Source organism: Typopeltis vanoorti, chromosome 25, assembly GCF_054136105.1.
Source record: "Typopeltis vanoorti isolate ZY-2024b chromosome 25, IOZ_Tvanoo_1.0, whole genome shotgun sequence".
Taxonomy (NCBI): domain Eukaryota; kingdom Metazoa; phylum Arthropoda; class Arachnida; order Uropygi; family Thelyphonidae; genus Typopeltis; species Typopeltis vanoorti.
The window spans coordinates 8,042,285-8,057,620 of NC_143573.1; the positions used below are offsets into that span (position 1 = coordinate 8,042,285).

General features: G+C 37.3%; 1 protein-coding gene across 1 annotated transcript in view; it reads left to right on the forward strand.

Annotated features, from left to right (window-relative positions):
* The window catches only part of LOC150092517 (cytochrome P450 3A8-like), a 221,061-nt gene that overhangs the window by 66,189 nt on the left and 139,536 nt on the right, over window positions 1-15,336 (forward strand). The window contains exon 4 of the mRNA XM_090414567.1: window positions 398-494. Coding sequence (XP_090270693.1) covers window positions 398-494 — 97 coding nt within the window. The remainder of the gene's footprint in view (window positions 1-397; window positions 495-15,336) is intronic.

Consider the following 15,336-nt stretch of genomic DNA (forward strand, 5'->3'; position numbering starts at 1 on the left):
CATTGGTCAAAGAGCAAAACCCTTCGATACACTACTGTTTGCCATTATCTTTTGAGATATTATATCCCTTCATGCCATTATATAGAACTAGCTGGCTTCTAAAAAACATTCATTTGTGCCGTTTTGCTTATAATAGTACTGTATTACTTTTAGATATAATTAACTTTTCCTAAAGTACTGCAAATTGCTTGTGAAATATAAGAAATAAACAGGATATCATTTCTTTACCTCATTTGCATATAATCTGTACACATCTTGTCATATTAGAAATGCAATATGCAGCAGCAAGTTGAAAGACAAAATTATTTAATAATACTTTTGGGAATTTCTCCTAAATATGAATCTTAAAAAATAAAATTTCATGAAATTAGTCATATAAACTCATTTTACTCTATAGTTACTATTATGGAATTCGTCCTATTCTTTTGATTACTGATCCTGATGTGATCAAGACAATTTTTATAAAGGAGTTTTCAAAATTTGTGGATAGAGTGGTGAGTTTTATTGTTGTTTTTATTATAATAAACATTTTATAGATTTACATCTATAGAAAAAAAGTATTAAAAATATTTAAAATTTTTTTATATATATTTATATTTTTTTATATTTATATTTTACATATTTTTTCTGCTATATTAGTAATAAGCGATTTTGGTCCTCTTTCTATATGATGCATAAAATCGCATTCATTAATGAACCTTTTGTAATTGCAAAGTTTAGTCTTTTTTCAAGAAGTGAGACTTTGCATTTGTTGAGGGGTGGTTGGATAGGTTGGTGATGCAGTTGTTGTATGTTGCGAGTTGGCTTCTCCTCATGTGGCTGGTTTGGGGTTGATTACTTCTTAGAAATTTGTTTTTTATGACTAGTTGCTCCTCATGCCAGTTTCTATGTTATTTGCTAACTTTCTGTTAAGTCTTTCAAATGTGGCTATAAGTTTCTTTGTTTTTATTAAGGATGTGCTTTGCCGAGTTGTTGGTTATTCTTTCAAGAACCCCCAAATATCTGGATTTATATAGCTCTCCAGATCAGATTTCAACTTTAAAGCCTGATTTTGAGCAAGGACAAAAATGTTTGCAGGCCTCCTGCATTAGTTCTCTTAATAAAGATTTTTCTGTACAAGTGTAAACATTGAACACTTTGATTAACATGACTTTTCTCTTTTACTCGATGTAGTTGGATATCAAATTACTGTCTCTACATTTTAAACAGGCTAGTCAATTAACCAAAACAGAAATCCTGATTTTCAGCTTACCATAGATTACATCGTAACTTAAAGCACAAGTTTAAGCCTAATTGAATGTCATCAAAGACAGGAATGGATAATTACTAACAGAAGAGTTGGAAATCAAAAACAGACGGAAAGAATACTGTGAGGAACTGTACAGCAGAGTGGATAAAGAAAATGTGCAGTCCTCCCACGAAAAAAATTTTGATTTGGAACCTCCTCCACTTAGGCATGAAGTTGAAAGAGCAGTTAAGCAGCTCAACAGCAATAAGGCCCCAGGTGCAGATGAAATCCCAGCAGAGTTAATTAAGGCCACAGGAGATGGAGGGATAAGAGTGTTTCATAGATTGATTACAAGGATATGGGTGACAGGATCATGGCCTAGAGACTGGAAGAAGTTTTCATACCACTACACAAGAAAGGTGATATGAAGGCATGCAAGAATTATAGAACTATTAGTTTGATATCTCATGCAAGCAAAATTTTATTAAAGATCATGCTAAATAGGATTGAAGCCAAAGTTGAGGCAGAGATGCCCGAGGAACAAGCAGGTTTTAGGAAAGGTAGGGGCACCAGAGATCAGATCCTTTGCCTTAGACAGATCATAGAAAAATATAAAGAATTCAGACTCCCTCTGGTAATGTGTTTCTTAGACTACTCTAAAGCTTTTGACTGTGTTGAGCATGTGAAACTGTGGGAAGTAATGAAAAGAATGGGTTTTCCTCAACACACTATCAGGTTGATAGCCAACTTGTATAAGGAGCAAGAAGCCACAGTAAGAACAGGTGTTGGATTGACTGACTGGCTTCAAGTTGGAAAAGGAGTTAGACAAGGATGTTTACTTTCTCCTCACTTGTTTAGTATATATGCAGAGGACATCATGCATGAAGCATTGGATGAGCTCAGGACAGGAAATAGGATAGGAGGTAGATTGATCAGTAATCTGAGGTATGCTGATGATACAGTACTCCTTTGTAATAATAACATGGAAGAACTAGGACTAATTCTTGACAAAGTTAACAAGATCAGTAATAACAGAAGACTTCAACTCAATTCTAGCAAGACAAAGATCATGGTTCTCAAAGGAAAAACAAACAGAGAAGCTCTTGAGAAACAAGTGTATCTTAATGGAGAAAGAATTGAGGAGGTCAGCAAGTTTGAGTACCTGGGATCCATTATTAATGTGAAGAATTGCTGTTCAGAAGATGTCAGAAAAAGGTTAGGAATGGCTAAAACAACAGTCAGAGACCTGTCTACAATCTGGAAGGATGGATCTATCTCCATGGGAACAAAGTTGAGGATTTTAGATGCAGTTGTTTTTCCAACAGCGACTTATGGATGCGAGATTTGGAACCTAAAGAAGTCAGGTAAGAAATTTTGAGATGTGGTGTTACAGAAGGCTATTGAGGATATCATATACTGAAAGGTGTACAAATGAGTGGATGTTAGAAAAGATTAGTAGAACTTTAAGGCTCCTTAAGGATATTGACAGAAGAAAGTTAAAATATTTTGGATACATAGAAAGGATGGAAGGAGGACTTCTCAGAACAGTATTAGAAGGTAAAGTTCCTGGAAAAAGAAGCAGAGGTAGACCATCAATGAGATGGATGAATGGATGGCATGTGTGGAGTGACTGATCTTCAGAGAGTTGAGGCTGCCAGGAAAGTAAACAACAGGACTACATGGCGAGGCCTGGTGTGGAAAATCACCGAGCATCAGAGTGACCATACGGCATCTGTAGATGCCCAGTGAACATAGAGAATAGATTACATTGCTTGTTGGTCAAATCTTCATGGATTATGATGATTCTTTCTTTCAAGGCTACACATTGATCAGCAATCATTTTACTCATTCTACTTAAATTACTTACTTTAATTAAATTAAAATAAAATTTGACATTTCAACCTTTATATCAAGGTCATAGTCAGGAATTCACACACACACACACACACACACACACACACACACACACACACACACACACACACACACACACACACACACACACACACACACACACACTAATCCCACGTTACATTGATACATATTACAGTGGGCTGAAAATAACTGCTTGGTCAGCTATTGACCATTGCCTGACTGACAGTTAAAGAAAAAAATAATAATAATAAAGTGAAGAGGCATATTAGTAAAACTACATCAGCAGTTATTCATTTCTTATAATCCTGTTACTTTAAATTTCTGTTTGCTGCCTGAGAATTACTATGCTGTTATCCAATTAAGTTTCTTTTATTCTGGTATTTTTCATGTAGATTATTATTCTTTTTCCAGATGCTATGTGGGTTGTATGCAAGCCATCCAAATCCTTTGAACTTTCAGGCCATCATTTTTGTTGACATTTGGTTGGCTGATAAGCATTTCACAGGCTTCCTTCCTTGAATTTATATTTAAGGAAGGAAGTGAGATTGTGTGTAAGTGATCATTGCCTGTAAGATAATTGATATAAGGTGAAGGTAGACAGAATGATATATTTAATTAGATATTGCTATAGGGTGAAGAATATGGAAAGTGATAAGACGTGTATAGGCAAATTTGCTTCATGAACAAGAGAATGTGATCATAAGTTATGAAAGGAGGCTGTGCACAAGAGGGTGATGAGTGATTTCTTTGCATGGGGGGTGGTTGAACCTTGGAATGCATTGCCTGAGAGAGAGAGTGGTTGGAGTGGGGACGGTTAATAGGTTCAAGGAGTGGTATGATAGATTTTGTATTTCCTAAAAACAACCTCCCACGATGAGTCTTTTGACTTCATGGAGGCCTTGATAATAATAATAATAATAATAATAATGGCTGATTTTAATTATGATACTATATTGGAATGATGAGATCTAGAAATAAGGAAAATTCAGTTTTTGAGGTACAACTGTTTTATGTAGTTAGACATCATCACAGATGTAATTATGACTGGAGTGGCAAATGTCTCTGTTTGGTAAGGATTGACACTGAAGTCACACCTGTGTGATTCCAGCCATATGAAGACTTCTGTGAGGAATAGATATATCTGGAATATAAGGCTGCAAGGTTATGAAATGCTAAGGAGAAGCTTTGAAGTATAGCATCAAATGAGAAGTAAGGTGGAAAGGAGATTATTGCTGCTTAATGAAAGATCAAGGACTATTAACAGCTGCCCATTGAAAGGACATAGAACATATTGCTGATAATGTGTTCTAAAGAATAGGAATGAATGCAAAGATTAAGCATGCATTTTGGAATGAAAAAGGAGACATAATGGATGCAGCATCAAGTGAATGGTAATAATCATTTGCATAAAGACTATAAAAATGGATTCAGTTAATAAAGATGACCAAGTGCATTATGAGCTGCAAATAGCAATATGTATCAAGTAGACAAAGAATGATTGAGGATGGAAATTAGTGGATGAAAATGGTAGACTGGTAACTGCTATAGTGTCAAGATATGCTGTGTCTAGATTTTCATTAACATTTCATCCTAGTAAGTGAGACATCATGAGCACAGATATAGAGCTTGAGTGCAGAGGGTATGGTGTTGAAGAAATGGTGGGGAGAGAATAGGAGTATATGAATAAGTAGGCTTGATATTAATAATTAAATTAATATTGAATAAAATAAAATTAATTAAATGGGAGTGTATGAGACAAAGGATAAGAGTGAGCAGACAGCAACATGAGTAGTACTGATTATAGATGAATTATGAATGAATGAAGAAATGAATTATGCTTATTTAAAAATAACAGTGCACCAGAAATAGCGATGAAATTGTTATTGATCGAGTTGATTTGCCCGAAACCAGTTAAAATAAGTAAAACATGATTGGATGAGAATGATATTATTATTATTATATTATTAAAATCTGACCTCCATGGAGTCAGAGACTCATTGTGTGAGGTACACACTATTGCACACAATGCTCATCCAACCGTGCTTTAAACTGATTCAGTGGGTCTATATTCACAACCACAACATGCTCAGGCAATGCATTAAACTCACCAACCACTCTCCATGCAAAGAATCTCTTCTTCACTCCTGCTCACACCCTCCTTATACAATTTCCAGGGATGGCCTCTTATTCTACCCCTCCCCCTTCTCCCATTCTATGGAAAATCTCTTCCATGTCAATCTGATAACAATCCCTGACTAGCTTATATGTCTATCATATCCCCTCTCTCTTCCTCCCATTTACGAGGCTTTGCAACTTATATTCTCTCAATCTGTCCTCATACTCCACATTCCAAACACCACTGACCACCTTTGTGAATCTTCACTGAACCCTTTCCACTATATCCTTGTTAGCATAAAAACCTGCCAACCAAATCTGTGCACAATAATCCATATAAGTCCTGATCAAGGTCTTATACAATGCATCATAACTTCTCTATTTCATCATATCAGGGTCCTCTGCATCATTGCCAATATCTGATGGAACATTTTCACAACTTATACCATATGGCCCCTGAATTTCACGTCCTTGTCAACCATCACTCCTAGATCTCTCATCTTCTCTACTTCATTTAGAGTTTCCCCACCAAATGCATACTTTTCATTCCATCGTTGCTTACCAAATCTCAAAAAACTTACACTTTGCAACATTGAACTGATAGTTTCACTTATCTTCCCATTTATGCAATCTATTCAAGTCCTCTTGTAAGGCCACAACATCTGCTTGATTATGCATTACTCTCCCCAATTTTGCATCATCTGCAAACAGTTGCTTATCACTAGCTAAACCCATTCCAATATCATTAACATGCAGATTGAACAACAATGATTTCAAAACTGATCCTTGCAGTAAACCATTAGCGACCTTCCTTTTTTTGTAATACTGCACACCCATATACAACTTTCTGATACCTATCTGACAGCCATTCACTGATCCAACTCAGAAGTGTGTTATCCAATCCATCCATTTCAGTTTATTTACCAGCTTGTTATGTGGCAGTCTATCAAAAGCTTTTGCAAAATCCAAGTACAACACTGTATATTTTTATATAATGAAACCTGTGGTGAATTTATCACTAAAAACACACGTATAACCACAGTGATTAGTTTTAATACATAAATATTTCATCCCAAGATACTTGGGATGAAATATTTACGTATTAAAACTATTCACTGTGGTTATACGTGTATTTTTAGTGATGAACACTGTATATGCATCTCCCCTGTCCAAGGTATTTGTCACCTTGTTATAGTGCATAAGTAAAGTTATGTACTGTTTGCAGATGATGCAAAATTGGGGAGAATAATGCATAATCAAGCGGATGTTGTGGCCTTACAAGAGGACATGATCTTCCTTTAACAAATCCAAGCTGATAACCACAGAGAATACTGCTGTTTTTAACCCATTTCTGTATCCTACTTCTCACCAATCTGTCCAGTACATTCACCGCAACTCCACATGTACAGGTTGGCCTATAATTTGAAGCTACAGCCTTATCACCACCTTACTGCAGTGGAACAATTTTACCCTCCTTCCACTTCCTTTGAACCTGTGCTGTCATAAGACTCTTTAAACAAGCATGCCAATGCTGCTGCCAGTTCCCTGTAATATTCCCTTAAGATGTGTGATGATATGTCATCAAGTTTGTTTATTTATTTCCCAAATACCTCCTGCTTACTCACAGTTAAGCCATCCTCTCTTATGTCCTCTACTTAAGTTCCTCATGAATCCACCCCGATCAGTATGAAAAACCCTTATATATTAATCACTAAATTCCCTTAACAATATCTTCTGCAGCAGTTGCCATTCTACAATTTGCATCCATTATCATCATCTTACCATGATCATTCTTCCTTCTACTTGCCACATATCTAAAAGAACTCTTTAGGGTTTTTCTTCATCTGATTTGCCAACTTCTGCTCATACTGCACTTTTGTTTTCCTTACTAACTGAGCCACTCTCTTGGATTGTTCTTTATACTTTTCATCTAACTGATTATTATCATTATTCATCTTGTACTATCTCCAAAGTGCCTTCTTTTACCAGATTTCATGCTTACACCACATTCATCCATTTTTTAACTACCTTATTCAGCATTTTGGCCATTATTTGCCGAATAAGGTAGTTAAAAAATTGATGAATGTGGACTCAAGCATAAAATCTAGTAAGAGAAGGTACTTTTACCAGATTTCATGCTTATTTACATCTCATTTCTCTAAATTCTAACAAAACACATTTCTGTGTCTTACCAGTTCTTTCTTACTCTGCTGTTTAGCACTCCAACAAAAGCCAGTTTTTCCATTTTCTTTGTGTGCTGCTCTAATGACTCCACAAATGCCCTCTACTTTCTCCTACTTACATCTTTCTATGGACAAATAAGCACTAGTTCGATTGTTCTCAATTTCTTAATTTGAAATCTGCTCACACTATCCTTCTTGCAATTACCTGCCATTTATAAAGTTTATTTTTGTGTTTGAATACTATTACGTTTACTCCTTCCTTTTCTTTCCTTCATTGCTAATACTGATAGATATATCTTATAGTGGTTTACAAATATCTTGCCTGTTTTATTTTTTTCCTTTTTTCAATCAGCAACACCAATGTTTTTTAAACTGATGGTGCTTGTCTTCAATTCTGTTGAATTTAGGATTTACAATAGCTGAGAATTCATTGTTTGTCCATGTCCCCCGAAAAGCAGTCACCCAATTTAACAAGCAATTCTTCAACCAGCATAACATTTGATCATGTTGTATCATCATATTTGTGTGGTTTAAACCAGCAAAGAATACAATTTGGTCAATAGTGGAACTGAGCCAATATCTCTGATCAGGTCTTCATATTATTTAACAGCTTATGTAGAGGTTTATTTTCAGTTATCCAGCTTTAATTCTTAGGTTATATCAGCTACTAAAGTGCGATGTATCATCAAATTCCTGATATATGTTCTCACTGGGTGTACCAGGATAATTATGACAGTACTACATGAAAAGTTGCGCCATTACTAACTTCCCATCAACAATTTTCATCCAAATTAATCTGTTATCTCTCAAGACTCCAACATTATCAGATCTTATATTTTTGTCTTTTAAGGTACTTTTTACTGTTTCAAGCTATCTACATCTTCCTTACTTTGCTAATCTTTCCTCTCCCATTCTGTTTGCCATCTCAGTCATAACCAGTCTGATGCTATGATCAAATCCAAAACTCTCAATCCTTGTGTTCAATCCACCACATCATAAGACAATTCTCCCTCAAGAAATCCAAAACTTCAATTCCCTTATGATTATCCTAAAACCCCATGGAGTCAAAGACTCATCTAGAAGATCCCTTCGTCACACACACAGCTCATCATACCTTGCCTTAAACATTCAAATTCTCTGCAGACACCACACACTCAGGCAAGAATTATTCACAACTCTGCATGAAAAAAACTTGCTTCTCACCCCTTGTTCACACCTATCTATTCAGTCTATTCAAGTTTTCTTGTAAAGTCAGAACATCTGCTCTATTCCTCACAGTTCATCCCAACTTTGCATCGTCTGCAAACAATTGAATATCCCCATCCAAACCTTCCTCAATATCACTAACATACAGATTAAACATCAATGGCCCTAAAATAGAGCCCTGAGGCACAGCACTAGTGACTTACCTCTTCTGGGATATTGTCCTCCATACACAGTTTGCTGATACCTATCAGTAGCCAATCCCCAATCCAGTGCACTCTAATATCTAATCCCATCCACTCTAGTTTGATTATCAACTTATCATGCAGTAATCTATCAAATGTTTTTGCAAAATCTAAGTGTATATCCATCTCCTTTGTCCAACGAAATTGTCACCTTTTTGTAATAAGTAAGCAGATTACTAAAACATGACTTCTCTTTAGCAAATAGATGTAGGCCATCAGAGATAATACCACAGTTGTCAAAACAATTCTGGATCCTGTTTTTTTTTCTCACCAGCCTCTCCAACACCTTAATGACAGCTGATACAGATATAGGCCTATAATTTGATTCTTGAGTTCTGTCTCCTCCCTTATGAAGCAGCACAATCTTGCCTTCCTCCACTCTTTTGGAACTTGACCCAATGCAAAACTCATATTATACAAATATGTCAGCTGACTAGCACATTACATCAAAATGCACAATGAAACAACACAGGCTTCTGAGTTGGATCAGTGACTGGCTCTCAGACAGGTATCGGAAAGTTGTATATGGAGGTGCAGTATCATGAAAGAGGAAGGTCACTAGTGGTGTATCGCAGGGGGTCAGTTTTGGGACTGTTGTTGTTCAATTTGTATGTGAATGATATTGGCATGAGTTTAACTAGTGATATGCAGCCGTTTACAGATGATACAAAATTGGGGTTATGGCCATATGGCAAGAGGAAGTTATGACCTTATGACAAGCAGATGTTTTGGCCTTACAGGAGGACTTGAATAGATTGCATGAATGGGCAGGTAAGTAGAACTATCAGTTCAATGCTGCAAAGTTTTGAGATTTGGTAAGCAACGATGAAATGCAAAGTATACATTTGGTGGGGAAACTTTAAAGGAAGTAAAGGAGATGAGAGATCTAGGAGTGCTGGTAGATAAAGTTCTGAAATTCAGTAGCCACATTGCACAAGTTGTGAAGACATCACATCGAATAATGGCAATGATGTGGAGGACATGCAGATATAGAGAGGTTATGATGCCATTATATAAGGCCTTGATCAGGCCTCATATGGATTATTGTGCACAGATTTGGTTGCCAGGTTTTCGTGGTGATGACAATGTGTTGTAAAGGGTCCAGAGAAGATTCACAAAGGTGATCAGTGGTCATTGGAATGTGGTGAGTACAGACTGAGGGGAATGTAAGTTGCAAAGCCTTGTGAATAGGAAGACAAGAGAGAGAGATATGATTGAGACATATAAGATAGTCAGGGGTTATTATCAGGATGATATGGTAGAGATTATCATAGAATGGGAGAAGAGGGATAGAACAAGAGGCCATCCCTGGAAACTGTATAAGGAAGGTGTGAGCAGAGGAGTGAGGGCTTGTTCTTTACATGGAGAATGGTTGGTGAATGGAATGCATTGCCTAAGTGTGTTGTGACTGTAGAGACATTGGAGTTTAAAGCATGGTTGGATGAGCTTTGTGTGCAATAGTGTTTCCCTCCCACAATGAGTCTGACTCCATGGAAGTCAGGAGTGCCAGCCTGGTTGGCTGAGTGGTTAGCGTATCCACTCTCCAGCCTAAAGGCTGCGGGTTCAAATCCTGCCGTGGGCATGGATGTTCTTGATTGTCTGTGAAAATACTAGTTGTAATGGTTGGCAGTAGATTGTGTTGGTGTAGTTGATGAAGGTAGTTGCGGTTGGTGGAAATGGAGAGTTGTAGAATAGGCACCCTCCTTCGATGAGTCTTTGGACTCCCTGCAAGTGTTACATAATAATAATAATAATATTACAGAAGACTATTAGCCTTTGAGATGAGGTGCTACAGAAATCCTTTGAAGATACTATACCCTGTACAACTAACAAATTATGAGTTTGGAAGGAAAATCCACTACACTACCAGAACACAAGAAAAGATCACTAAAATACATCAGATAGAGCTCTGGTGGCTAGGTCATCTGGCTAGATCAAATAGGTCATCTAAATGAGCACTTGAGGGCTTGACTTCTGGTTAAAAAAAAAAAAAAAAAAAACACTGGAGCGTGACCTAAAATAATCTGGATAGATAATATACTAGAAAATGGACTAATTTTTCATTCTCCACCTTCTTAAGGAGATCCCATATAGAAACACCAGGAGAGAGCATATTTGGACTGTCACTTTTATAGTACCCCAACATTCTGCATAAACTATGGGTGAAGAAGTTCAAATCTACCAGAATGAGCACTCATTTCACTTCCAAACTAAATTGCTTAAACATTTCTTGCTTCTCAAACTCTGTATTCCCTAGTGTATAGCAACATTCCACTAAATATCCTATCCTAATCACTAACCTTATACTCTCAAAATCATAAGTGCCATTTTTCTCCAAATTCTCCACTCTGAGAGGACACAACTCATCTGTCATAAGCGGTAAGTACTCCACCTCCATGTTTTCCTTTCTTATCCTGTCAAAATACACTTATACCCTTTTCTTTCTATTTCTATCAGATATCTACATTCAACCATGTGTCACTGATCGCTATAATCTTTGGACTGGTTGAGGATATCAGCGCCACTAATTCATCTCATTTATGCCTGATACTCCTGATATTTGTATAAAGAAATATCAATGAATTGTCATTATGTCTATCATCATCATCATGCGTATTAAGGATTTAGGCCTAGCATGGCCTTTTCCGGCCTTAGAAGTCATCGTTGAATCGTTTAAGAGGACCTGTCAATATATCTATACCTGTTATTATTTCCTCCTGTCTCTATTTCACTCTGCATAACATATTACATTCCCTCATCTTCTGATGTCTCTCCCCACAAGAGAATTCCAAAAACTTTTCATCATTATTCTGAATCCTTTTGGCATTAGTATATATAAATGGCATTGTCATTTTCATCTCGCCTCTCTCCCCCAGTCTGCATTATGCTTTGTGTTGATTATATCCTAATATGGTTTCTGAACTGTATGCCACAGCATTCTGGAGCACTGCTTGTGAATATATTCATTTATTTCTTTTTTCTTTATTTTTTCAAATAGTTGAAAAGTTTTTAAGTAGTATATACCTAACTACTTAATAAACAGAACTAGATATGTTAGATTATTATTATTATTTATTATTATTATTATTATTATTACGGGTATCTCCATGGAGTCAGTAGACTCATCGCGGGAGACCCAAACTAGCAAAACAATATCTGTCATATCTCTTCTTGAATTCATTTACAGACAAAGAGCTCACAACTAAGTCAGGCAATGAATTCCACTCATTCACCACCCTCCAGGCAAAAAACCTTGTTCTGACACCTTTGTTAACCACACTCTTATTTAATTTCCAGAGATGACCTCTTGTTCTTCCATCACTATCACACAGCTGAAACATTTCCCCTGCATCAATCCTATAAAAACCTTTTAGTAATTTGAATGTTTCTATCATATCCCCTCTTCTTCGCCTATCAACCAATCTCTGCAATCCACAAGCTCTCAATCTATCAATGTAGGGAGCATTTTTTATATCACTCACTAACTTGGTCACTCTTCTCTGAACCCTCTCCACAGCCTCCTCATCTCCAAGGAATCCAGGTGACCAGACCTGAGCACAGTAATCCAAATGTGGAAGTATCAATGCTTTACAAAGGGGAATAATAACCTCTTTATCTCTGGATGTCAGTGTGTTCCTCAACAACCAAGTAATCCTATGTGAATCTTGGACACCTTAGCAATGTGTCCTCTGAACTTCATCTCCCTATCTACCAATACCCCTAAGTCCCTAGCCTCATCAATCTCTTGGAGTACCTTTCCATCGATGTAGTACACAGCTGGTAATCTTTTAATCCCAAAATGCATGACTTTACACTTTTCCACATTGAACTGATATCCATTTTCTTTTGCCCATTTTACCAGCTTATTTAAATCCTCCTGCAAACTTTCAACATCAGCTTGATTTTTTATTGCACTACACAACTTTGCATCATCAGCAAACAACTGAATATCTCCCTTTAAGCCGTTTCCTATATCATTTATATACAAATTAAACAACATTGGCCCAAGCACAGAGCCCTGAGGCACACCACTGGTCACCTGCCTCATTCTGGACTCGGCTCCTCCATACACCACCTTATGGTATCTCTCCCTGAGCCATTCTCCTATCCATATCACCAATTTAATATCCATTCCCATCTGCTCCAATTTGCGTAACAGTGTTCTATGGGGTATCCTGTCAAAAGCCTTAGCAAAATCCAGAAGTACCACTGTGTAGCCATTTCCTTTGTCCAACTCAGATGTTATTCTATTATGAATAGTTAATAGATTGCTAAGGCAGGATCTACCTTTAACAAAACCATGTTGGCCTCTATAGAGTATCATATCCTGATCCACCCATTCTTGAATTTTGTCTTTAACCAACTTTTCCAATACTTTTACCACTACTCCTGAGATGGTGATTGGTCTGTAATTCAATACCGCTGTTTTAGAGCCACCCTTATGCAAAGGAACCACTTTGCCTAACTTCCACTCCCTAGGGACCATACCAGAGTTCAAACTTAAATTAAATATCCAGGTAAGAGGGGTTGACAATTCATTTGCACATTCACGCAACACCCGAGCTGATATTCCATCTAAGCCTACCGCAGTGTTTGCATTTAAGTTTTGCAATATATTTAATACTTCTGATTCTTTAGCTTCAATTCTCACATTAGGTATTGCTATAGGTATAGAGATATCCTCACTTGGGTGATAGACTTTTGAAAAGTGATCACTGAGTAACTCGACTATTACCTCTGATTTTGTCACCTCAATACCATCAGCACCCACTAAGGTTATCCTTCCGAAGTCATTCTTCCTCTTACTTGCCACATAGCGGAAGAACTCTTTGGGGTTACCCTTGATCTCTTTGGCTAAGGTCTTCTCATAATCTGATTTAGCTTTTCTTACTATGCTGGTAACCTTCCTAGCTTGAGCCTTGTACTGCTCATGGTTGTCCTGATCGCCTTTCTCCTTGTAAATTCTCCATAACATTTTCTTTTTTTGCAGTTCAAGCTTGATACTACTGCTCATCCATCTAATGCCAGCCTTGTTTGACCTCCTAACCATGGGGACACAATCTGATATTGCCTTCCTCAGATACCCGCTGATTTTATCCCAAGCACTGCTAACATCTTTCCCTTGAAATATGTTCTGCCATGGGATGGCTGCAAGCTCACTCCGAAGCTTGTTATAATTGCCTAACCTGTAGTTCCGTACATACCCCTTCTTAATAGAAAAATCCACAGATTTTGCAACCTCCCAAGTCAATACCACATGATCTCTTTCACCAACTGGAGGTAACGAGGACACCTTACTTATGCATATAACCTCTGAACCAATAACCAGGTCCAACACTCTCACACCACGTGTCCCTTCAGTTACGTGCTGTTTCAAGTAATTATTATTATTATTATTATTATTATTAAACAAGACCTCATGGAGTCAAAGACTCATCTAGGAGGTCCTTTTATCTCACACACATCTCATCATACCGGGTCTTAAACACATTCAAACTCCTTGCAGACACCACACTCTCAGGCAAGGCATTCCAATCATTCACAACTCTGCACGAAAAAAACCTGCCTCTCACTCCCCTACTCACACCCTCTTTATACAGTTTCCAGGTATGACCTCTGGTTCTCCCCTGATCTCCCACTATTCTCTGTAGAACTTCTCCACCATTGATCCTATAACAACCCCTTACCAACTTGTAGGTCTCTATCATATCTCCCCTCTTCCTTCTCTCCACTAGACTCTGCAAATTACATCTTTTCAATCTTTCCTCATACTCGACATTCCAGAGGTCAGAAACTACCTTAGTCAGTCGCCTTTGGACCCTTTCCAACATCTCTTCATCCTTCTGAAAACCAGGTGACCAAATCTGGGCACAATAGTCCATGTGTGGCCTAATCAAAGCCTTATACAATGGAACAAGAATCTCCCTACTTCTACACGTCAGTGTCCTCCTCATCATTCCCAGAAGTCTTTGTGTTGTCTTCACAATTTTGGCGATGTGTCCCCTAAATTTTAGATCCTTATCCACTATCACTCCCAGATCTCTTATTTCCTCTACTTCCAACAATATATTCTCACCAAGCATAAATTCTGCATCCCATCTTTGTTTTCCAAATTTTAAAACCTTACATTTTGTAACATTGAACTCGCATCCCCATTTGCTTGCCCAATCACTCAATTTATTCAAGTCTTCTTGCAAGGCCACAACATCTTCACTACTCTTTATGGTTCGTCCCAACTTTGCATCATCTGCAAACAACTGAATATATCCATCCAAATCTTCGCCAATATCATTAATATAACAATAACATTAATATAAAACAGACCCCTGAGGCACTCCACTAGTGACTTTCCTTTCCCTGGATATTGCACCCCCATACACAACTTGTTGATACCTATTAGATAGCCAGTCTCCAATCCAATGCACTAATCTAATATCCAACCCCATCTGCTCTAGTTTGACTGTCAACTTATCATGAGGTACTCTAT